At 39.2% G+C, this 25,943-nt stretch overlaps 1 protein-coding gene across 2 annotated transcripts in view; it reads right to left on the bottom strand.

Moving 5' to 3' along the window:
- Positions 1-1,603: 1,603 nt before the first annotated feature.
- The window catches only part of UGCG (UDP-glucose ceramide glucosyltransferase), a 38,952-nt gene continuing 14,612 nt past the window's right edge, over positions 1,604-25,943 (bottom strand). The window contains exons 2-9 of one of the 2 annotated variants that reach the window (XM_032865595.1): positions 20,750-20,891; positions 12,919-13,021; positions 12,061-12,162; positions 10,314-10,426; positions 6,696-6,874; positions 5,583-5,669; positions 4,575-4,764; positions 1,604-4,069 (exon numbers count right to left, since the gene is read on the bottom strand). In XM_032865595.1, the coding sequence (XP_032721486.1) occupies positions 3,899-4,069; positions 4,575-4,764; positions 5,583-5,669; positions 6,696-6,874; positions 10,314-10,426; positions 12,061-12,162; positions 12,919-13,021; positions 20,750-20,891 (1,087 nt within the window). In that variant the 3' untranslated portion in view covers positions 1,604-3,898. The remainder of the gene's footprint in view (positions 4,070-4,574; positions 4,765-5,582; positions 5,670-6,695; positions 6,875-10,313; positions 10,427-12,060; positions 12,163-12,918; positions 13,022-20,749; positions 20,892-25,943) is intronic. The other variant, XM_032865596.1, reaches the window with a different exon arrangement.

Raw genomic sequence — 25,943 nt, 5'->3', positions numbered from 1 at the left:
CTCTTGAACCCAGCTCAGTTCTTAGGATTTTTTTTTTTTTTAAAGATTTTATTTATTTATTTGACAGAGAGAGATCACAAGTAGGCAGAGAGGCAGGCAGAGAGAGGGGGAAGCAGGCTCACTGTCGAGCAGAGAGCCCGATGCAGGGCTCGATCCCAGGACCCTGAGATCATGACCTGAGCAGAGGCTTAACCCACTGAGCCACCCAGGCACCCCAGGTCTTAGGATTTTGAGTTCAAGCTCTGCATTGGGTTCTGTGCTGGGCATGGATCCCACTTAAAACAAACAAACAAACAAACAAACAAAAAACCCTCCCTGTTTAAACAATGAGGTACAGTATTTTTATCTGTCAATTTTGGAAAGATCTTAAAACTGGCCATTCTGGGTTTGAGCAAGGATACCCAACAACGAGCAAACAGTTCTGCACGCTCTCTCGAACCCTGAACAGGTGTCAGAAGACTAGAGGGAAATAATATATTTAACAGTGGTTTCAATATTTCCTTATTTTTTTAAAAATTCAGATATAGTTAACAGACCATAAAATTTGCCTTTTAAAGTATATAATTCAGGGTTTTTTGTATATTCACAAGGTTGTGCAACCATCACTGCTGTTTTACGGCAAAACATTTTCATCGTTTCAAATTCCTTTTAGACTCTTCCTCCCCTGGGATTTACTCTCCAGTTAAAAGTACTCTTCCCTCACAGGCTCAGAGTGAAACAGGTCTGGAAATGCCTCCAGCTTTGGAGGAGCCTGGCCTGGCCAGTGTGTGGGACGACTTAGTCAATCTCCCATCTAGGTCTCCAGTCCCAGAGCCACTCCTTCCCTTTCCTTGGTTGGGCCTTTCCCAGCCATTGGAGTGGTAACATCTAAGAGGCTGAGTCAGGTTGTGAGCCAAGGTTGGGGCGGGGGGCGGGGGGGGCAAAAAGGGCCCATGGGTCTCTTCTCCAGGTTGGGCCAGTGCTTCTCAGGTCTGCCTGCTCAGAACAAGGACAGCTCAGGCCTCACCCCAGAATAACCAGAATCTCTGTGGGCAGGGCCCAGGCATCTTTTTTTTTTTTTTTTTTTTTTAAAGTTCTCCAGGTGGTTCTAATGTGAAATCAATGTAGAAAAGCCCCATGTTGGGGCACCTGGGTGGCTCAGTGGGTTAAAGCCTCTGCCTTCGGCTCAGGTCATGATCTCAAGGTCCTGGGATCGAGCCCCGCATCGGGCTCTCTGCTCGGCAGGGAGCCTGCTTCCCTCTCTCTCTCTGCCTGCCTCTCTGCCTACTTGTGATCTCTGTCAAATAAATAAATAAAATCTTAAAACAACAACAACAACAACAACAAAAAAGAAAAGCCCCATGTTATGCCAAAGCATGACTGTAGCACAGGTAAAGAGGAAGATTTCAAAATCATCACTTGACAGAATTCTCCCAGTAGTTCTGATGTGAATGGTGGAACATGTTATTTGTAAAAATACAAAAAAAAAAAAAAAAAGGAAAGACAGTAAACAACAATACATTATTGTTAATGTTTTGATTGTATTCAAATTTTTATTTTGAACAAAAAACTTAATACAATGATTTTAAATAATAAAACGTGGTATATTCTAGACACTTGTTGGTTTTTTTTAAACAGTTTATTAAATTTGGACTCCTACAGTTCTGTTGTGATGCTTTCTTCAACATTTATAGTATTTACCATATTATCACCACTCTAAACTTGCTAAACAAAGAATCACTCTAAGTGAAGACTGAAGCTTCACTTTATCACATAAAACACACATACAGAACAGTCATTTTTTATATTTACAAAACACAAGAAGTCTGTCCAGCCATTTGGATTTGTTGTTACATTGCCCATACTGAGATTAGCAAAAAGCTAAGTAATAAGCAAGATTTCATTTCAGCAGTGCAAAAGATGGCCTCAACCAAACTTCATTAAACAAACCAACAAATTACAAACATATTCAGCAAAATTCAACTTGTGTAATAGAGATAAAAAACAAACAAAAAAAACAAAACACAAAGTGGGTCACAACTAGACTGGTTTTCACTGTGCAACTTTCCTCAGGGAACAATACTACCCATTTCACATAGAAAGGAGTATGCATCAAAGCCTTTGTTCATGAAGAAAATGCCCTCCAAACAAATTCGTCATAAGGCGCAAAAAAAGAAAAAAAAAATTTTTTTTAATGAAGCAGTTTGGCCCAGAGAAAAGCTTATACATAATGTGTATACATAGTATATACACATTAATAGATATATTACAATGGAAACCATGTATGTTAGTCATTAGACAAATGAACTGGCTCAGTGTAGTGAAAATGTGTCCATTTTCTAGAAATACGTAATTATTGCTGATAGGCTACACATTATGCTTGGACACAGAAACTGTAGAAACTCAGAATTTAACGTGGCCGTATTGCCAGCGTCAGCCCTGCAGCAGGCGTTCATGAGGACAACATGCCATCCAATCCTGAAGAAAAAGCAAAAATTCCACTACAGAAAAAAGGAAAAAAAAAAGGCTTATGCACTGTCCCTTACATTTTTGCCTATTTAAAAAAAAAACAAAAAACAAAAAACAAAAACTAGTCCAGTTCACCACAAGTTAAGCACAACCTGACAAGCAAGTTTAGCGACAGGATGGGGAGAGGAGAGTAAAAGACAGCATGCATTTACAACTAGCGCTGATCTAGTCTATTCTGTCATACAAACTGGAATACAAAAATCCAATTTAAATAAGACTAGACTAACTGTAAGAGTTAAAAAAAAAAAAACACACACACAGTAGACTTAGTTTGATACTGATTAATTTTAAGAGTAAAACTCATCCCGTCCCCACTTAATACTCTACTGCAATTTATTTGATGGCTAGAATATTCACTTACTTAAAAAAGATATTAAATACCTGTATCATGAAATTACATTCTTTTTAACAATAAGACATACTGTGTAAGAAAATAGCTCATGTGTGAAATGTGTCTGAAATGCATTTTTCCTCACAACTATCAAAACATCCACTCACACTAAAACAAAACCACCCCAGCCCCCCCACCCCACCCCCCAGAAAAAAAAAAGTTCGGGAAAGATGGGGTGGGGCCGGGTGAGGAGCAGGGAAGGAAAGGTTTACCAGCACAGTGATTAACAATGGTTCAAGACAGAACCAACAAGAGTTGGTCAAAAGGATGCCTTCAATACATGGCTACAATTAAAAACCAAACTCAGCCACTTTTGGTTCATTGCAGTGAGACCAAAAAAATCTCTCTCACAGATTCATATAAATACTAGACTCCAGCTCTTTTATTATTATTATTTTTAAAGTCTTCCCATTTGTTTTTGCAAGGCCTAGCTACCTTATTACAATTTATATTTGCTCTGCAACAACTACAAGAGGTAGGCATAGAGCATGAAAAAGTTTCTTAGTTAGTACCTCACTGTGGGCTGTTCACCGCACACCTTTCATTTTAGACACGTAAAGGGATTACTTTCTGGTCTTCCCTAAACCCCAAAGCAAAGCTGCTGCCGTCCTGTAAATGTTCTACCAGAGTGTACTCACAAATAAGAAACTTTCTCTACTGAAGGATACTGTCATAGTGTTTGTTGCAGAGCATTCATATAGTCATATATATATATTTATTTGTTTTTAAAAAATAAACGACAAAAACCAAAGCCAGGTTCCTAGAACCAGTTCTCTTGATTCACTACTTCCACAAAATAAAGTGTACCATTTGGCCAAGACTACGGATGTGGTTTTTTTTTTTTCTTCACAGATGCAATTGCCATGCAAAATAAATTAAAGAACAGATATCAAACATACATGTGATAAAACTACGGAAGGTAGATCTTTAAAAGAATTTATATAAACATAATTTATAATACTTCTCTTTTTTCCTTTATGTACAGTCACAAAGCTGTCGTTATACATCGAGAATTTCCTCCGCCGTGCCCCCACAGCGCAATCTGTAGCGACCAGTTCTCCAGCTTATGGTAGGGTCCCATAATGCCGACAAAAAAATGTATATTGTCATGGATTCACGGATGAACCAGGCTACTGCATAATCAAGTTTTGAGAAACACAGTGTGCCACCCTGGGGATTGGAAAAAAAGAAAACACACAGAACTGACTGACCAACTGTCGAACTAGACACAGTTAAAAAAAATGAAATTCTTCAATTTCACTCTTAATATAGACACTATATAAAATCAAGCCTGCTTCTTGATATAATTTAACTGCCAAGCTATATCCATTAAAAAGTGTTAACGATGAGTAAAAAAGGCATTAAAATCATGGCTAGTCTGACATAGTTTAGTTTGAATACTCGATTTTGGGGGGAGACTTAATGAGAGTCATTTTATTAACATGATTTTGGGGGGAGCCTTAAAAAAAGTCATAGTGTAACTACCAACAGAAAGTTGAAAATTATGTTAAGTTCTGCATCCACATTCTACTAAGGAAAGTAATGTTTAAACCTGATTATTAACCTCCGGTGGGAAGCCACAGAATGGCTCAGGAAGATTGCTCCAACCCTTTCTAAATGAAAATAGTTTTAGTTCTCCAAATGACTGCCAACCTTTTCATGCCTATCCACATACCTGGACACCCCTGAGTTGAATGTAGTCAAATATAAACCATGCCAGGCAATGACACATGAAAAATACCATAATATCCCATCTGAATACATGGTGGGCCGCCCATCCGATAATTAAACTGGCAACAAAGCATTCTGAAATTGGCTCACAAATTATTGTAGCAGGAAGCATGTTAATTCGCAATTTGGTCCACCTAAAAATTAAAAAAAAAAAAAAGGTTTTCCTTAAACAACAGCCTGGTTACAAGACTAATCAATTTCCCCCCCAATGATCAGCTCTTTATCCTGTTATATAAAGGCCCTCCTCTTTAAAGAGTATTTAATGAATCTCTTTTCTGTTTGTATTTAGTATTATCAAAGAAAAAAGCCTATAAATTTATTTGTATGGCCTACACTCTACCGAATAAAAAAGTCAAAATATAGGGGTGCCTGGGTGGCTCAGAGGGTTAAGCCTCTGCCTTCAGCTCAGGTCATGATCTCGGGGTCCTGGGATTAAGACCCGCATCAGGCTCTCTGCTGGGTGGGGAGCCTGCTCCCCCCCACCCCCGTCTGCCTGCTTGTGATCTCTCTCTCTCTCTCTCTCTGTCAAATAAATAAAGTTAGAAAATAGAGATCAGCACATTAAAGAATCAAATTCTCAACATCTCTTTTTTATTTAAAATTCAATCTAGTTAACATGTACTGTATTACTGGTTTCAGACATAGAATTTAGTGATTCATCAGTTGCATATAATACCTGGTGCTCATTACATCATGTGCCCTCGTTAATGCCCGTCACCCAGCTACCCTACCCCCACCCACCTCAACAGCTCTTTACTGAATGCTTTCAGGGTTACACAGCAAAGAAAATATATTTAGACAATACATTTAATAAAGATGCTAAACTCTCTTTTCTAGAACTAAGCAAAATTTGACTTTTAGATATTTTAAATACCGAGTCAGACCATGTAAAAATCACACCTTCCCCCACCCTTTTCTTTTAGCCGAAAAAGAAGAAAACCAGCTGATTTACCTGATCATTCTGGACTGAAACTGGGAAATTGAATAAGAGCCGGAGTTTTGCATTGCAACCTGCGTGGACATCGCAAACCTCCAGCCTCTGAAAATTAAGACAATTATAAAATGTACCAAGACGATGAACACATGCAGGCATGACTGACTATGCATTTACTCATCACTATAAAGTGAAAGCAAATGCTGGTGTTCGGCGGGAGCCTAGTTCTCAGGATTAGCACCCTTCTTGGGGTGTATCATCCTTACGGATGTTTTAGCAATTACACAGCCCGTGACAGTACCCTCTACTGCTGAAAGAACTACCACCCCTCAGTCTACAGTTTAAGAAACTTAAAACACAGACTTTCTGGAAGTACTAGGTGACGTGGGTTCTGTATTTCACAGCTTAGTCCCTGATCACTACTAAACAAAACCAAAACCAAAAACCACCAACTCAATCGTGGGCTGGGGGTATGTGTGACACGTGGGCATCGACAAGGCTATTCAGTAAGAAATGAAACAGAAAGCATTCTGCAGCTCATGGGAAACACTAAGGAACTATGAGCCACATTGAATAACATCATTTAAGAATTTTAAAAGCACACCTCAATTTTTAAAATCTTATCTTTAATAAATTATCATACAAGGCAATGAACCCCTTTAAAAGCAAACGAGTATCTTGTAACAGAGAAATGTTGTAAGTCATTCTGTGAATTGTTAGGTGGCTTCTTAGCAAAGCATCACATAATCTACCAAGAAATTCCAAAATGTGAAATCATATTCTTTCAATTTTCACCTGCTGGCTTATGACCACACTAGTATTTTCAATTCTTCTAAAACACGTAGAAATTCACATCTATAATAATGTAAATTTATAATCACAGAGAAGCTTCCTTTTAATGTCAAGCCACACTAAAGAATGTGAAAGAATCAGAACACTTATTTTCCTCACTCATTTCTTTCATAACGTATCTATGAATAATAGGAATTACTTCCTAAAAATATTAACCTATTCTGTACTCACTAGCAAGAAATGAAACAGCCCCTTAACCCATAGGTTTAACAAATACAATAAACCTACATAAGTCAGGTACTAAAAATACTATAGCCTGATGTAATTTAGTTTGCTTACCGGTCAGCTATGGCCTTGGCCATAAAGTAATCTTCAGCAATGTACTGGGCAAAAGCTATAAGCCCTCCTGCTTGATCTAACACATCCTTTCTCATTAAACAAGACATTCCCGTCACACATTTGAAGCCAGTTACATTGGCAGAGATATATGACCTTGGATGAGAAGTCCCAAAATATACCTGCCAAAACAAAAGCAAAAACATATATGTATAATTAGAATGTTATGTTAAAAGTATGGTAGCTATAAAACTTTTTTTTTCTAACGAACTTCCTTTAAGTATGACTGAGTATCTTATTATTCTTATATAAACTACATGAATAAAAGTTATTACAAAATAATGTTTACATGTAGAGGACAATCAGTAATTTCTTACTTGATGGACTATTCCTTTTTTTTTTTTTTTAAGATTTATTTATTTTAGAGAGAGCGAGCGGGAGCAAGAGAGAGAGAGAGAGAGAGAGCATGTGAGCAGGGGGCAGTGGCAGAGGGATAGAGTATCTCAAGCGGACTTCGCACGGAGCAAGGAGCCCAATGTGAGGCTTGATCCCACCACCCTGAGATCATGACCTGAGCCAAAACCAAGAGTCAGAGGATCAACCGACTGCGCCACCCAGGTGCCCCTAGACTGACTATTCTTACTAGGACCATTACGAAGAAAAATATATTTCTGGGGAAAAAAAATTGTATTCTATTCTCAAATAAACACTGTGTTCTGTAAAGCTGCAAGATTCAAAGATTTATCCAAATAAAACTTAAATGGGATATAAAGTCAGAAGTATCACTCATTGACATGTCAAATGTTAACAACTATCTGATACAGATGTAACTACACACACACACACCTACACATACAGGTGTATGTATGTGACTGTATGTCACGTGTACTCACACATGCAAACACCACCTGTAAGTATATCGACCTACAGGACAATCCTATTTTTTTTTTTTAAGATTTTATTTATTGATTTGACAGACATCACAAGTAGACAGAGAGGCAGGCAGAGAGAGAGAGGGAGAGAAGCAGGCTCCCTGCTGAGCAGAGAGTCCGATGCGGGACTTGATCCCAGGACCCTGAGATCATGACCTGAGCCCAAGGCAGCGGCTTAACCCACTGAGCCACCCAGGCGCCCCAGGACAATCCTATTTTAATTCCTTTCATAGCTAGCTGCTTTCTGCCTGAGTCGCCGAGCTTTTTCCCAGTTCCCCCAGTGTTACTTTTCAATGAATTTTCCATAAACAGGGTGGAGACCAAAATTCTTCCTCCCATTTTACTCCCCCTTTCCCAAGATATGCTTTGAAGTCATGAGCTATGCGAGGTGCTAAACCAGTGGTAGAATAAAATGGTCATCACCCTAATTATGAGACATAAAACCCTATTATTTACATCTGAGATACGCTGCCTTTTCTAATTAGCTTGAAAGGAGAAGGGTGGTTTTTCTCAATGGCAGCAGCTATGCGCAGTGTGGAACGACGGAGGTATCAGGAGTAATGAAGATGATGATTCTTGCTACCTACCCTTTTTCCAGACTACAATGAACCTTTGGTGTTTGTGGGACTGAACTGAACCAAGTAAGTAAGACCAGAAGCCCATATCTTAATTCCTTAAGCAGTTACTATGTGGGGCTTTAAGAATGAGGTGGAAACAGGAACTATGTCAATGGCTCGCAGGATTTCTTTACAGACTGGAATAATCCTTCTACTTCCCTTCACTCTGAGTAAGGCAAAAGGGCGCTTTAAGGATTAAATTTAACCTAAGGGACTGACCGTGATCTGGGAGAAGATTACCACTGCCATACACATCAACTTGGATATTTCTAAAACAAAAATACGATGTGGCATATAAAAATAGAAAGTATTTTATTTTAAAGTACCTACTCAGAGTTTCACTCACTAAACAAAAATTCTGGTATTTAAAGACTTAACAATTTCTTACAATAGGACAAATATATTCATGGGCAATATTAAGAGCTCCTGGGTCCAACTGCCAGAGGTTAAATTCCACTCACAATGTACTTTTACCCTCTCAGATCTGTGGTAATCACAAGACTCCAGTACAAAATAATGTAAGTGCAGGTATGCTTAAAAGCAAGTTGATACGTTTAAAAGACTGTAACAGTATATCCTTCCCTGATGACATTAAGGCAAGCTTTTCTTCCTAAATGTGTAACAACCCAGGAATGGTTAAATCGGGCACAGAACATACGTATGATAGACTGTGATACAGTAAATAAAAATCACTTTTATAAGAAGTTACTAACAATATGGAGAAAAGCTAATGATGTGACAAAAGTCAGATACACATTTTTTTAGAGTACCATCTCAAACTGTTTTTAAAAATGCACATAGGGAAAAAAACAGAAACTTCCTCTAACTGGTAGGGTCATGGGTTGTTTTTTATTTTTTGTTTCTTGTATTTATCCACAATCTATAGTTTCTATTTGTTATAGGGTGAAGAGGGGGGAAAAAAAGGAAAATGCAAAATAAGTTTCTCATGTAACTTTTAGAAATCTCTTTAAAAGAAAATCAAATAAGGGTGTCTGGGTAGCTCAGTAGGTTAAACACCTGTCTTTGGTTCAGATCATGACCTCAGGGTCCTGGGATCCAGGACCACCCCCATGTCATGCTTTCTACGTCAGCGGGGAGTCTGCTTCTCCCTCTTTCTCTCCTTCTGTGCCACCACCCCCCGCCCTCACCAAGTTCCAGCACGCTCTCTCTTCTCTCAAATTTAAAAAAAAAAAAAAAAAAAAGAGGACATCACATGGATTTTATAATGATTTGTACAAATAATTTTCCCTTTTTTGTATATTTAAAATACTCTAGGGATGCCTTGGGTGGCTCAGTCGTTAAGCATCTGCCTTCAGCTGAGGTCATGATCCCAGGGTCCTGGGATCGAGTCCCACATCCGGTTCCCTGCTCAGTGGGGAGTCTGCTTCTCCCTCTGCCTGCTGTTTCCTCTGCCTGTGCTCTCTCTGACAACTCAATAAATAAAATCTTTAAAAACTAAAATATTCTGTGATATTTAAAAAAAGATTCTTTTCATACTGGATCTCTGAAAGAACCACATGCCATGTGCTTTTATGTAAGTCAGTAGTCTAGAACCTGACTCTAGAACTGAGAGGGAGACCCATAAGGAGAAAGAATATACTGTGTTCAGCTGGTGAGGAGACCACAAGGATGTGCACATCCACTCACTGCCAGAGGGCAGTAACTTCAGCTGTGATTCCAGGCGCCCAAAGAGGTCTTCATTAATAAAACAACTGCTCTCGGGGTGCCGGGGTGGCTCAGTGGGTTAAAGCCTCTGCCTTCGGCTCATGTCATGATCCCAGGGTCCTGGGATCAAGCCCCACATCAGGCTCTCTGCTCAGCGGGGAGCCTGCTTCCTCCTCTCTCTCTCTGCCTATTTGTGATCTCTGTCAAGTAAATAAATAAAATCTTTTAAAAAAAAAGAACCAAAGAAAACTACTACTCTCATCCTGAGGATGCCAGCAGGTTAAAACAGACTTAATTACAGTTAACTTCGGGAAGCTCATCCCAACTCTCACACTTAAACTAGTCTCAGGTTTCTGGTAGATGAGGGATGCGACAGTAAGAATATGACACATGACCATGATACTTACCTGTTCTAATGTGGCGGCAAAGCCCTGTCTGTCTGCCACGTAAGGCAGACCATGAACCAGGCCTACTTTCTCCGTCATTTGGTTAACCATGTCAGTGAGTGTGTCTGGAATTACTACAAGACAAAAAGGTGACAGGGGAAAAAGAAAAAAAAAAAAATCCTTTTAGTAAAGCATCCACTAACATGAAATGTATTTGTGAGATATTACTAAAGTCTTTTTTTATATTTGGATATAATAGAACTATTCTCCATCACTTTTCTAATTAGAATACAAAATCTCAAAAGAGGCATTAATACATGATAAGCTAATTTACATGATACACTTTCAGTCTAATATATACCTAACATGTATCAGAAACAGGCTATACCCTGAAAACGTTACTCTCCCTATTTAAGAACCTCCAACCCGGACTAGAGATAACGTGTCCTAACAGAAAAGGAACAGGAGCAAAGGTCAAAGGACCTCAGTCCTTCTGCTGGTTCCTGCATTCTCTAACCACAGGAAATGAGCCTCCACTTTTCCTAGAGGGTATGAGATGTCCTATCTTGTCAAACTGCTAGCGGGAACTGAACGAGGTGATACTCCACAGAGGTGCATACATATGTTATAAAAACGTAATATATGATAAAAATAATTTAGGATAGCAAACACGAAGAATGACTGAGTGATCTGTAACAGTCCTGATGAATCAGGCAGGACACACTTCCATTCATTTTCAAATCTGCTTTTTAAAACTAGTAAGAAGAAATTAAATCATGGTCCCCTCTTCAAATAGCAAACACCTCCTGTCTTTTTACATGACTTTACTTCCCTCAAGTCTTCACCAACGAAATCCACTCTATGAAAGTGTATCTGGACCTTCAATACGCATCTTCTAGAGCCTTGGTTCTCCACGGCTGCCCTGCAGCGAACAGTTAGCCATGCTTAGAGCCAGTGTTTGGTGCTCCCGGCATTCGGTGTGCAGAGCCAGGGCTGCTGGCTCACCATCCCACACGGCAGCCTCCACAGCAGAATTACCCGGCCCCGAATGCCAAGGTTGAGAAACTGGTGGTGATTGGAATATAAATGTTTAGGGGCGCCTGGGTGGCTCAGTGGGTTAAAGCCTCTGCTTTTGGCTCAGGTCATGATCCCAGGGTCCTGGGATCGAGCCCGGAGTCGGGCTCTCTGCTCAGCGGGGAGCCTGCTTCCCTCCTCTCTCTCTGCCTGCCTCTCTGCCTACTTGTGACCTCTGTCAAATAAATTAAAAAAAAAAAAAAAAAAAAAGAATATAAATGTTTAAAAATGCAAAGATGCAAATTATAATTTCAGTATGTAAACGCCTTCCTACTAAAATAAGCCATGTACATATCCTGGTAATATATTCACCTATTAATTTTGTCCCTTTGTGTGAGAGAGTATATTGTTGGTGCCAAACATATTAAAGCAGAAGATAAGGGCAGCATGAACAAGGCAAAATTTACAACTACGAAAAATCTTGTAAAAGGGACTGTAAAATGGACCATAACTTTTTTTTTAATAGCTGGAATTTTCTCTTCAAAGCAAAGATATTTTTATATATCTAACAGTCTAGGTTAGCATTAAAAAGGTCCTAATCTTAGTAAGTATAACTTGACATTTTACCATAAATTAGATGAAATAAATTACTTCATGAGGCAAACAAAAAGGACTGATAAATATATTTTCAGATTGCTTTTGGCATTTTATCATCAAAGGAATAGTTTTATGAAATAAGTAAAAAGAAGCTCACCTCTTATTCCACTATCACAAATCCATATCAGATCATACTTTGCAACTTCATATCCTGGCATTAAATTATTAATTTTAGGATTAATGCCAACTTTTTTGCCACCTAGAAATGTAAAGTGCAACAGTGAAAGATTCATGAAACACTGAGAATATTTTCTAGAATACAAATACAGGGTAGAGAGAAGTGAAAAGTACTTTCATACATAATAATTTAAACAAACATACTTTTAACATTATGCTGTATGTTCCTTATTATTCACAGTATGTTTAGAAAGAAATTGTTCATTCTCAAAGGGAATTAATTTCTTTGAAAATGTATTAGGTTCAGTTTCTTAATTCTTAAATTAATGCATCAGTAGTATGAATCAATGTTTAATAGCAAGTATCTCTCTACAAGTCTTCAGAATAAGCCTATAGGCTTTTGAAAAAATCTTTTATACAAAATATGTATGTATATTCTTTTTGTCATATCATAAAAGCAAATTCTATCACTCACTCTCAATTACAGTGAATAAGATATAGAAAAGCCCACAGGTTGAAAATATTAAAGAAACAACAACAACAAGAAAAACCAGACTCTCATGTCTGACTGAGAAAAACAGTAACAGGGTAATGGCAGTGGGGGTGGGGGGTGAGGCAGTAGGGTTTTTGTTGTTGTTTTGTTAATGCCAGATATGAAAAAAAAACCTGTGTTTTTAGAACTTAAGTTTTTTCAAAAGGATATAAACACATCCTATTTCTACTCTAACATGCATAAAGCAAACATGCTAGTAACTTCACTCTAGTTTAATGCAAAGATTATTGATACTTAATACAATATTAAAGCAAAAGGGTTGTTGCAGAATTAATTTTTACCTACCAATAAACAATCTAGCATCAACATTTGGATATTTTCCAAGAAGCTTCTTACATACATCAATGGCAGGATCATCATGATCTTGTACACAAAGGAGGACTTCATACTAGTCAAAGAACACATTTTATGTAAATTAATCTCTCTTACAAAAATAAGCACGTTATTAGTATTTACTGACTGATAAAAAGGCATGAGGAAAAACGAGCAATGGTACACACAGAGTTTAGAAGTTAAGAGAGTACTCATAGTGGATGCAAACACTTAAGACATCAAGTGCTGCTTTAACAGAGAGCAGCTTCTCCCTGAACAGGGGCCTATTTGCAAGCAGAAGAGATAAGGAAAGGCCCGGCAGCCCTGACAGCTGAAGTCTTGCCATTCCCAGATAGGCAGGACCTTGTAATTAAACTGCCTCTCGAGCTTCTCCGTGGCCTCCATCACTGCAGCTTTACCAAATACTCACAGGGTGCCCAGGAGTGTAAAAGCAACATGGAAAGCAAACAAAATAAACACCCACTCTGTTCTCTAGAAGCTCGCTCGGTCTCTGAATTTACTATTTCATGATGGTGTTATAAATTACATATCAACTCCCATTATGATTTAAAGGGTTTCCCCAAACTCTTCACATGAAAAGGACAAAGGGAGATTTGATTTTTGCTGTATAGTGAGTTTTGAAATAAAGTAGAATTTGATTGAAAATCTATCATCCTGGGGCGCCTGGGTGGCTCGGTGGGTTAAAGCCTCTGTCTTCAGCTCCAGTCATGACCCCAGAGTCCTGGGATTGAGCCCCACATCAGGCTCTCTACTCAGCGGGGAGCCTGCTTCCCCCTCTCTCTGTCTCTACCTGCCTCTCTGCCTACTTGTGATCAGTCTGTCAACTACATAAATAAATTCTTAAAAAAAAAAAAAAAAAAAAAAAAGGAAAGAAAATCTATCATCCTGAAAAGCATGGTTAGCCTTCTAACAATGGAAATACCCAGGGTTCTATTCCGCTCAGTAGGTTAGGGAGTTATTTCTTTGCACTTGACTGGCTATGTCTGTTACCCTGGGATATTTATTTAAAGTAGAGAATATTGGGCCCCACTCTAACTTTTGAATTAGAACTCTGGGATGATCTGATAAACCTGTAGCCAGGTTTATCAAATCTTGAGCATTTAACCTTTAAGCTACCATTTAGTAAACTACTAAGTTTTTAAAAAGTATTTGCTTGGGGTACCTGGGTGGCTCAGTGGGTTAAAGCCTCTGCCTTCGGCTCACGTCATAATCCCAGGGTCCTGGGATGGAGCTCTGCATCGGGCTCTCTGATCAGTGGGGAGCCTGCTTAGTGGGGAGACTGCTTCCCCCCTCTCTCTCTGCCTGCCTCTCTGCCTACTTGTGATCTGTCAAATAAATAAATAAAATCTTTAAAAAAAATAAAAATAAATTTTAAAAAAAAGTATTTGTGGGCGCCTGGGTGGCTCAGTGGGTTAAGCCGCTGCCTTCGGCTCAGGTCATGATCTCAGGGTCCTGGGATTGAGTCCCGCATTGGGCTCTCTGCTCAGCGGGGAGCCTGCCTCTCTCTCTCTCTCTCTCTGCCTGCCTCTCCATCTACTTGTGATCTCTCTCTGTCAAATAAATGAATAAAATCTTAAAAAAAAATATTTGCTTTCACATACAAAGATGCTACTATAATATTTTATGGGCTAAGTATTCTAAGCAGTATTTTTTTTTTCAAGAGTGCTGCTAAATTCATGCGGACTCTGACAAATTTCCTACCAATCCTCTTTGTAATATGGGGTGGGCATTTTTAAGCAGAGGAGGGAGGTTAATTATGTCCACAAAAAAACAAAAAAAAACTATGTGTCCTAAAAAATAAAAAGAGCTAAGGACATAACTTTTTAAGTGTCTAACATACAGGGACTAGCTCAGGTAAATGGGAAACCCAGCAAAAACTGGCAATATAGAAATTCGTGACTGAGTATGAAAAGGGCCAGGACTAAAGTCAAAGAAGGTAACACGATTTTTTAAGTGAAAGAAAATGTTTTCTCAATAATTAAGTAGAGGGGAAAACAATTTATACTTACTTCCCTCATACTTTCTACCTACTATTATTATACATTCTATCAACTACCTACCTACCGTCTGATGATGACGGACCAACACTGCCACTCAGGAGGTACTGAAAACAACTTTACAACTACCCAGTCTCCAGGGACCAGATAAAAATCGGAGTATGGGAAGGGCACCACTCTGGCCACACCCTTGAACTTCCCAAAGGGTTGACTCTTAAGTCCTATAAAGCATCAGTCATCCTCCCAGCCCGACTCTCAAAACAATGTCTGGCTGAACCAGCCTAAAGACATTGACCTTAACAATGAAGATCAGAAAGATTAAGTGAACTTACAAAGGGTAAACGTAACTATTGGCTTTCGACCTAGAGCAAGCTGTTCAGCCGGGCTCGCAGTAACGAATTCCTCGTTTTTTCCAAACACCGCATGGTTTCTTTAATGCTTTTATAGTTTATGCTGTTTTGCAGATACGAGCGAACGCAGTGAAAGGAAATGTTAGTAAGTGATATAATTCCATAAAATATAATCAAAAAGTTAGTCTTAGCTTTTTTTCCCCTAGCAAAAGAAAACTTTGAAGAATATAGTTCCAGAAATGATTTCAAAGGAGGCAGAGTTGACCTTTCTTCAAATGCAAGATTTAAAGTTTTTATTTTAGCGGCACCGGGGTGGCTCAGTCAGTGAGGTGTCAGCTCAGGTCATGACCTCGGGGTCCTGAGAGCAGGAGTTCTACACAGGCTCCGTGCTCAGCGGGGAGGCCACCTGAGATTCTCTCTCTCTCCCTCTGTCCCTACACCCCCACATGCACTCTCTAAAATAAGTATCTTTAAAAAATTGAAGTTTTTATTTTTACTGATTATACCTCTTAAAATGAAAATCAAAAACCTCCTGATTAGGCGGAGTGCAAATAAAACTCAATTCACATTATCTAAGAAATGTTCAGATTCTTACTAAACATATAACTTTTGCTTGTTTCTGATACTTAAAATCGTACCAAATAAGAGGTAAGCATTTCAAATATTTTCTAAAGTATTTGATTTTAACCTGGAGTTCATTTTTCAGCTATGATAATCACCTGTGCCTTCAGTCTGATCGAACACTTATTTGCTAGGAATCTCTGTAATTGAATACTTAAGTCACTCCAACTACCCTGCAACTTGCCAGACAGAACGTACAAATTGGTTAAAGGCTTTTTTAAAGGATACAAAAAATTTCTTCGGAAATTATTTTTAAAAGACTGTCTATTTAATTTAGACAGAGAGAAGGGTGCATGAGATGGGGGTGGGGGAGAGGAACACAGGGAGAGGGACAAAGTAGACTCTGCACGAAGAGCCTGACGTGGGCTCGATCTCATGACCCCAAGATGATGACCGAGTTGAAATCAAGAGGCAGAGGCTTAGCTGACTGAGCCACCCAGGCGCTCCTGGATATTTTTGTATTATCTAAAGGATCGGGCAGAAGTATATATGTTCAAAAACATAATGTTTATTAAAAATATTATACTTTAGGGGCACCTGGGTGGTGCAGTGGGTTAAGCCTCTGTCTTCAGCTCAGGTCATGATCTCAGGTTTCTGGGATTGAGCTCCACATTGGGCTCTGCTCAGTGGGAAGCCTGCTTCCCCCTCTGTCTCTGCCTGCCTCTCTACCTACTTGTGATCTCTCTCTGTCAAAATAAATAAATAAAAAAATCTTAAAAATATTACTCTTTAAAAATATCTCAAGAAAACACTTACTTTATGGATTTGAAAGGGCTGTAAGATATAGTGAATTCCATTATAAATCAGTATAGTATGAATACATAAAGCCTAGTAATAAACCCCAGAGTAGTTTAAATGAGAAGGTTAGTGTTTGACAACCCTTTACTAAGGTTACTATACATATAGCTAAAGTGGCTAATTTTCCGTTTTCCTTTTCAAACAGTGCAACAACTAAAAGGCTGAGGACAAAAGAGGTGTAGGAAATCCACAAACAGGGATTCAGCCCTTTGATATTTAAGAATTGAGTATCTGAAAACAGCAATAATTATGAATGCTACTTTTCAGCTTTAACGAATAAATTCATATGCATGAATAAATTACGATGCATATACAGTATCAGATTTAGGTATATAAGTAACATTAGAAAAACCCCACTGATTCAGCCCTGTAGACATTAGGAATATAAACTGTGTACTACAGCAAACAAGATAAAACATCCTCTTAACAGAGAAAACTGTTTGGGGCGCCTGGGTGGCTCAGTGGTTTAAGGCCTCTGCCTTTGGCTCAGGTCATGATCCCGGGGTCCTGGGATCGAGCCCCGCATCGGGCTCTCTGCTCAGCGGGGAGCCTGCTTCCTCCTCTCTCTCTGCCTGCCTCTCTGCCTACTTGTGATCTCTGTCAAATAAAAAAAAAAAAAAATAGAAAACTGTTTTAATGACATTAAAACATTATATTGCATATCAAGTAGGAATATCTTGAATTGTTCTACAAATAACTACACATCTTTTTTTTCCTAAGATTTTATTTATTTATTTGACAGAGATCACAAGTAGGCAGAGAGGCAGGCACAGAGAGAGGAGGAAGCAGGCTCCCTGCTGAGCAGAGAGCCAGAAGCTCGATTCCAGGACCCTGAGACCATGACCTGAGCCGAAGGCAGAGGCCTAACCCACTGACTCACCCAGGTGCCCCACTACACATCACTTTTACAGAAAAATTTTATGATGCTATTTGGATGACAGCAGAATATGAATTTTCTGACATAACATATTTAGACCCCAAATGCCTAAAATATTCTCTGGCATGGAGTGATTAATACACTTATTAAGTTAAAGCATTTATCCTTAGGATAACTTCTGAGTGAAAGACAGATGCCAGGAAGGAGATGTTTTGTAAGAACACAGCTCTGAATTCAAAGTCTAGACAGGTAACGTTATACACTTCTTTATTTTCAAGAAAATTGTCTATACAGTTTTCCAAATTCACTTGGCAAATTCCTATCTTGCAGATTTACTAGTTTCACCATGTATGTTGTGCTTGATCTTCTGAAAATGGATTTGCTTTTCTGTCTTCTCTAATTCTTTGTTTAGAAGATCATTCAGTAAGAAATAATTCCTGTTAAGGATAACTACACCACTGGCAACAAAGAGTCCAAACATGGCACCAGACTTGTAACATTTTAAACCAATTCTGTATTTGCAAAAAAAAGGGGAAAAAAACCCACCACTATTACCACAGCCTCATTCTTGTAATAACTCTGATCATTTAATTTAAAAACTCTTCATATGGCCAGAATTTACTAACGTAAAGCTGACTGCTGCTTCTTCCCTCTGTGGCTAAATCTCCCCCCAAAATGCAGTCTATACTGAGCCAAGCTAAGTGCTCAGTTTTGCAGAAAATCAACTATATGACTTTTTCATTCTAATTTTTTTTTACCCCCCAAGGAATAAATATCCAAAAAAGTGGATTGGGGCTCCTGAGTGTCCCAACTCTTGGTTTTGGCTCAGGTCATGATCTCAGGGTCCTGGGATGGGGCCCCAAGTCAGGCTTCACACTCAGTGCAGAGTCTGCTTAAGGTCCCTGCCCCCACCCCATTGATGCGTTCTCTCTCTCAAATAAATAAAATCTTAAAACAACCCGAAATAGTGGACTGACAAGATATGTCAAGTACAGAAATGTTTCAGGGCAAAGTACAGTAACGATTCTCACCAAAATTTAAGCCCAGAAATTCAGGGCAAGTACCAGTAGTAAATCTTGCATGTACCCCAAATTAAACAAAAGTTATGAACTTCAACATGTTCTTTTTCTAGAGTGGTCTATAATGTTCTGAATCAAATTAGCAGGAAAATCGTATGTCCGGACTGAAACCAGACATACTTCTGGAAAACAATGTTCGCCCTCGACAAAAAGCCAATAGTAAAGTGTGCTGGGCCTGGCAGTCACACAAATATTCGTTTCAGGACTACATGCCTCCTGGGTGACACAGCCACTTGCCTGTTCACACTCAGATTTGTGGGATTTCAGTGGTTTAACTTCAGTTTCCTGTGGAATATTTGCCACTGGGCTTGGTCTTTTTAAAAAGCCAATAAAAATGCCATGAGGTCCAAGTTTTCCTTTAGATTACAGGTCCTTAGCACTTTCCCTCCGCTTTCTTTATTTTCTATTTACACAGCTAACAAACAGTACTTTTATAATTAGTAAAGTTCTGAAAAAAAGAATAAAAATGATCTTCTATGTGGTTCCTCATTTTATAGTACGTATCAAAACCATTTTCTCCACAATCAATTTAAATACCTCAATGACAAAAATGGAAAAAGCAAAAACTAGAGCTCTTGAGATAATATCAAATTGTAATTAAAAAAAAAAAAAAACAACACTTCATTCAGAAGAAGCAATCAACTATTGACTTATCCCAAATGTTCAGGATTAATGGATACTATATTCCTGGGTTATTCTTAGACACTCTTTCTACAACTAAAGCCCACACTAACTTCCATGACCAATTCAATTCCATGACTATCATCTCCCAAGGACCCGAAATAAAAGGTCCATAACCAAATTCTGAGAGTAGGTGAATGGGGGTAAAGGGTGGGATGATGATTAAACAACTGAAATGTGACATTAAATTTCACAAGGACAAATATATGATTCTAGCTTATAATCAATAAAATATTTAATAATAATCAATGAATATTTTTCAGTAGAAAAATTCTCTTTGCATTTACTTACATAAGGTTTAAAAACCTTCCATTTTTCTTATTGTAAAACTTATTTTGCAATTAATTTATTTGTATCATTCTTTCTAAATTACAAAAGGACACTTTCTCCACTTTTAGTTTGAAAAAATCAAGTATAAATCTTATTTTTAAAAAATTACATATTCAATTTATTGGATAGGTACTGCATACATGAGTCAGAGCTCTAAAATTATTAAATACATACACACACGCACACACAAACTAGAAGAAATAACCATTTTGCTTCAAATTAGCTTCAAATACCTAGACTTCCAAAATTTAAAAGCACTAATATAAAAAACACTAAAAAATTAACCAAATTATACTCATGTCTACATACTTAATAAGAGTTGTATTAAGGCTACATCACATCTGTGTCTTCTCTATTCTTTTTCATTGATGCTACCGAGAAAGTACAAGCTAAAAGGAAAGAAATGAGTGTGAAAACCTGTCACCATGAGAAGTGTGGTGTATGTATTATTTTCCTTCTCACAATTTCAGATGTCCTAAAGAAATAGGAGGGGAAGAGCCTCCTAATGGCAAAAACTATGGACAAACTGAGACACTGAGGGTCAAAACAGACACAAGCAAATAGGGACCAAGGAGGAAAATCCACATGGACCGAAAAATCAAGCAGCTACCTGCTTGAAATGAAAAGACACATTCAAAAGCAGTGTTTCAAGCAATTTTAAAAGCTGCAATAAAGCTAGATACATAATCTCTTGATTAGTAAGTTGTCCTAAGAAACTACAGGTTGAATATTAAAGGGAAGAGATTAAAAAGAGGGAGCACCTCGGTGGCTCAGTGGGTTAAGCCTCTGCCTTTGGCTCGTTCATGATCTCAGGGTCCTGGGATCGAGCCCCGAATTGGGCTCTCTGCTCGGCAGGAAGCCTGCTTCCGCCCTCTCTCTGTCTCTGCCTGCCTCTCTGCCTACTTGTGATCGCTGCCAAATAAATAAATAAAATCTTAAAAAAAAAAAAAAAAAAAAAGATGCCTCTCTAAGCATTTACCACAACAGAAAAGCCCCCCACTCAAAAAAAGAGGTCTCACCCATACCTAATGAGTACAAGGTTGTACTTACTTTGGGGTAATCCAATTCGAAGAAGGTCTCCAAGTTGTTGATTAGGTTAGGATCTACTCCTTTCAGTGGCTTTAGAAGAGACACGCCTGGGAGCTTGCTGTATGGCTGTTTGTCTGTTGCCTTCTTGTTGAGGTGTAATCGGCTAAAAAGCAAAGGATGTATACATCATTTCTGGAGAACACATTAGTGCTAAATCAGCCTATCAAGCAATTACTAAATTCGGGCGCATGGGTGGCTCAGTGGGTTAAGCCACTGCCTTCGGCTCAGGTCATAATCTCAGGGTCCTGGGATTTGGTCCCGCATCGGGCTCTGTGCTCAGCAGGGAGTCTGCTTCCCGCCCCCCCCACCCCATCTCTCTGTGCCTACTTGTGATCTCTGTCAAATAAATAAAATCTTTAAAAAAAAAAAAAAGAAGAAGAAATTACTAAATTCTCAGTTTTAAAAAGCTATCTAAAAATGAAGGAAAGTAACCAGATAAATGTCTAGTTTAGGAAAACCAGAACTAAGCAGAATGAATGTTCAGATGAAGCCTGGAGCTTAAGACTGTGGTTTATGCTTCGAGAACTATGCCCAGCAGAGAGTACGCAGCCAATAAATAAATACATGGTGAAGAAATGAATTATAGTTAGCCCACATATTAACTGCCCTTCCTCCCAGCCTGCCATATATGTGGACCAAGAATTGCAACAGTAGTGGGGGGAGGGACCCCATCTTCCCCAGAAAGAGGGAGAAATGTAACCAGAAAAATCTGAGAAATATTTGTAAGAAGCAGTCCACACAACACACAACTGAAAGAAGCACGACACTGCCAGCATGGCAAGCTGGGATAACTAGCAGACCTCCTGATATTCACAAGATCAGAACGGCAGGAATGGAACAGAGTGAATTTCAAAGTTAAGGGGAAAAAAATCTCTATGATGAGCAAAATGTCTATTAATAACATTGGAAGATACACCGGTGCCACCAAAACACAAGTCAGTTGGCCAAGGTTCTCCGAGCTGGTCCATCCCAAGGGTATGACAGCACAGGGCTCCTAAGGAGGGAAGCCATGCCGCTTAATGAGAGAATGTGCCCTGGTTAACGTTCGTGGCGTGAACAAAGAGAAGAGATGCCTTTCGGCAGAGTGGTGATGTTTCTAAAGGAAGTCACTGAAGTCTTTCCTCTTTCTTATAAGCAAGTCTCCAAGCACTCAACAGTTAATTAGAGGTTAGAACAATCACGGGACCATGCGCGAGATATTTTAAGACACACGTTCTTCCACATTTTAACATCTCTGAAATCGAAGGCATCTTAACAATTGGTGGCAGCCAGATGGCAGTCCTAAATTAGTAGCATGAAAACCAACCAACGAAACCTTCTAGAAGATCAAGAAAATGCCAGCATCAATGCATCTCTGATTTGATGAAATACACTATTAATCCATGAATGACTTCTGAAAGTACACCACTAACGTTAGGCAGAGCAGTGAGCCATGTGCTCATGCTCAGCTAATTGAAGGGCAGGGATGTGCCACAGAGAACATCTGATGTTTCAGATAAGGCCACAAGACATTTCACAGAAAGAAAGCGGGTTACCTACAATGGAAAACATTTAAAGCAGTAAGAGATTTTTTTAAAGAACAAGATGGTATCACTATCAGATCTACAGCCCCCAAAAGCTGGAAAATAATGGGGCGCCATTTTCAGTAGTGCTGCACGGTACAGTTAGTGTGCAAGTTGTTTTACTGGTCTGCCATGAGAAGAAATGGAAAGAAAGTGTTTAGAAACATTTACAGCAATCTGACATTTACGTGCCATCCAAGCACGTGATCAGTATTTATTTTTATTGTAGTTTACCAAAGTATCAGTCTGTGCCAGACTGGAAAAATTTTAAAGAGCTGATCCTCTGCCATAGATAGTTTGGAAAATATTCATCTAGCAAGTTCATCGAGAGGCTGGACAGAGGTAAAAACCACGATCTAAAATTTATACAACCACTGGGGCACCTGGATGGCTCTGTTGGTTAAGCGTCCGAATCTTGATTTCAGCTCAGAGGTCATGATCTCAGGGTCATGGGATTGAGCCTGTGCTCATGAATATGGAGCCTGCTTAGGATTCTCTCTCTCCCTCCCCCAACCCCACACACATGCATGTACTCTCTTTCTCTCTCTCTCTCTAAAAAGATTAATTAAGGGGTGCCTAAGCAGCTCAGTTGTCTAAGTAAGCATCCAACTCTTGCTTTTGGCTCAGGTCATGGATCTCAGGTTATGAGATTGAGTGTGAGATGGAGCCTGCTTCAGATTCTCTCTCTTCCCGCTCCCCAACGCTGCCACTCTCACATGCATGCATTCTCTCTCCAAAAAAAACAATAAAAATAAATAAAACAAAATTTATATAATCACAAAAATGACCACTATTCCATACCTAACAAAATGGCAGACTGGAGATATTTGGAGAAACCTATCCAATACAGAACATACAGACTGCTGGAGGAAAAAAAAGTTTATATATTTAATTGATTGACAGTAATATTCACATGGTTCAAATCACTGAAGATATTATGACAGTCACATGAAAGAAGTCTCCCTGTCACCCCTGCCCCCCAGGCTCAGCATTATTAGTTTCTTACTCATCTTTCCAGAAACTTAAAAAAAAATTGCATATACAAGCCAACACACACATACAAATTCTTCCATAATATTTATAATGTTTAACATAGATGCATTAAAAGCATGTTTTAAAATACGTAACAGAACTGTTAGGAGAATAAAGGAACCTCCCAGGTCAGAAATGAGGAGAAATCTCTGAGTGAGGGAGAGCTGGCTGCTTGACCCAGGGCCATCTGTTGGTCCGTGGTGATCCAGAGGTGCAGATAAGCCTGAGACAAGAATGAGGGAACTCTGTTCTGTCCACCTTGTGGAAATATGGAATCTCTGAAAGGCTGGCCCACAGTAGGAAGATAGGGATGTTGCCTTCCTAGATTCACTCCTGAATAAAGTGGAATAAAAGGAAAAAGTCTTCCAAGAGAACACCCAACCACATGGGTTTGGAACCCATAAGGCAAACTACCTGCGCTGCTTGAACAAAACCCAAGAGAAATAAAAATTATAATCACTGACACTAGAAACTCAATAGACAGGACAGAAGAATGCATATACAGTTCAAAAGAGAACTGGAGAACTGGAATCTAGATTCAAAGAAATTATTCAGGATGGGCCACATCCTGAAGGCACAAAGAGAATGGGACGCAAAGACACTGAAATCATGGAACAGTTTGAGACATGGAGGATAAAATAAAAAGGCCTGAAATCCTAGGAATTTTTCATCTCTTCCCACTGCATGATCATTAAGTGCTATTAAATTCATCAAAACATGCACGAGTTCATGACCAATACAGAGAAACCCAGCCTACTAACCCAGTGAATTTGGCAAGTCTTCAGATTAAAAACAACAAAGATAACTTAAACAGTGTTAAATAGTCTAGAATTGATTCCATTTCCCCTTTCCCTTCTTCTTTATTAAGACATTTTACTTTAAATGCTAATATAGATATACCTTCTATCCTTTGGAGATATTTTCATATCAAGAATGCAGTATTTTATCGGACACATTCTGACTCACCCAACAGCAATGAAGCTGTCTCCAGGTTTATGATGAAGAGAACTGGTTAATACTGTATCAGAAATTTATACTCAAAATAACGATAACCCAGACTGTATCATGGGACCTTTAAAAAAAATTCCCATTTGTGTTTCTCCCATATCTATCTCTCCTCTCCCACCCCCCAGTATTTCATACTCCAAGGCATCATCTCGTGGAGTATATCCTAGGATATAGGAATCCTACTTTGGAGAATACTGTTTCGATTTACGTAACACAACTGACAAAGCCCCTTGTTACAAATTAGGTGAAATGTTTATCAAAAACAGTAAAATACCCATTAAGTCACACACAAAATCACTCGGCACTGTGCTTACCACACAGTGGTGTTCCACGACTACTTAGCAATTCCCCCTCCTGAACAATCACTTTTGAACCCCAAATATACACCAGCCATCATCCTGTGCACTGGTGATAACGGCGATGAACAGGGGAATTCCTGACTGTCCAGGGGCTGCAGTCGTATGGGGGAGTTGCACACGTACAGAAGCTCTTCCCCATATAAAACTGTTATAGTCAACCAAGCTATATTCTAAAGCAAGAAATATATTAACTTGGCCTGCCACCTGGAGAAATGATGCTGGTGGGTGCCCTGGCCGTAGCCAGTGTTTTGTAAACCAATCAGTATTTTTCAAAATGTGATCAACAGCCTGTCTGCCCAGAGTCTCAACAAGTGGCCCGAGTGGTGGAGTCCTCCAAGTGGGGTGGCTCTGACAGGATCTACAAGGGTTACTGGTTTCAAACCAGTGTTAACTTTGGTATCTCAGGGCAGGGGCTCTGGATCACTCAGAACTGAACTTGAGCCCAACACATCCACACGCCGGCCACGGCTTTACCATGGGTGCCCATTGCCACCACTGGCCTAAAGCAGGTGACTTGCTTTCTGTCAGGATCCTTCAGGCTCTACACTGGGAATCCAGTTCTTCCTCCCCATCATGCATTTGGCTTGGGGGCCTGTCCTTCTTTTAGAGGGTGGAGGACAGTATTTTTTATTGATGGGTAACACACATACAGCAAAGACCACATATAAGTACACAGCACAATGAATCTCCTCAGAGTGAAACACGCGTGTAACCAGTGTACCCAGATCAAGAAGCAGAATATTACCAGAACCCCAGAAGCCCTTGGCATGTCCCCAACTAACTACCCTCCTCCTCAAGGGTAACATCCTGACTTCCAACACACTAATTCTACCAGCATTAAAATTTTATCTAAATGGAATCCCATAGGATGTACTCCTTTGTGTCTGGTTTCTTTGACTTCAGTGTTTGTGAGACTCATCTTTGCTGTTAAATTTAGTTACAGTTGATTCACTTTTTAAAAAAGATTTATTTATTTTCAAGAGGGAGCGTGGGCAGCGGGAGAGGGATAAAGAACCTCAAGCCGACTCTGCAGAGCATGGGGCCTGACACAGGGCTCGAGCTTACGACCGAGATCATGACTTGAACCCAAATCAAGAGTCCAACGCTCAACCGACTGTCTCACTCAGGTGCCCCTAGTTCTTTCATTCTTATTACATCACGTATTCCTTGTATTAATACACCACACTTTATTTA

This window comes from Lontra canadensis, unplaced genomic scaffold (genome assembly GCF_010015895.1).
Source record: "Lontra canadensis isolate GAN:19392208 unplaced genomic scaffold, GSC_riverotter_1.0 scaffold30, whole genome shotgun sequence".
Classification (NCBI taxonomy): Eukaryota; Metazoa; Chordata; class Mammalia; order Carnivora; family Mustelidae; genus Lontra; species Lontra canadensis.
This window is presented reverse-complemented; position numbering and strand designations above follow the sequence as displayed.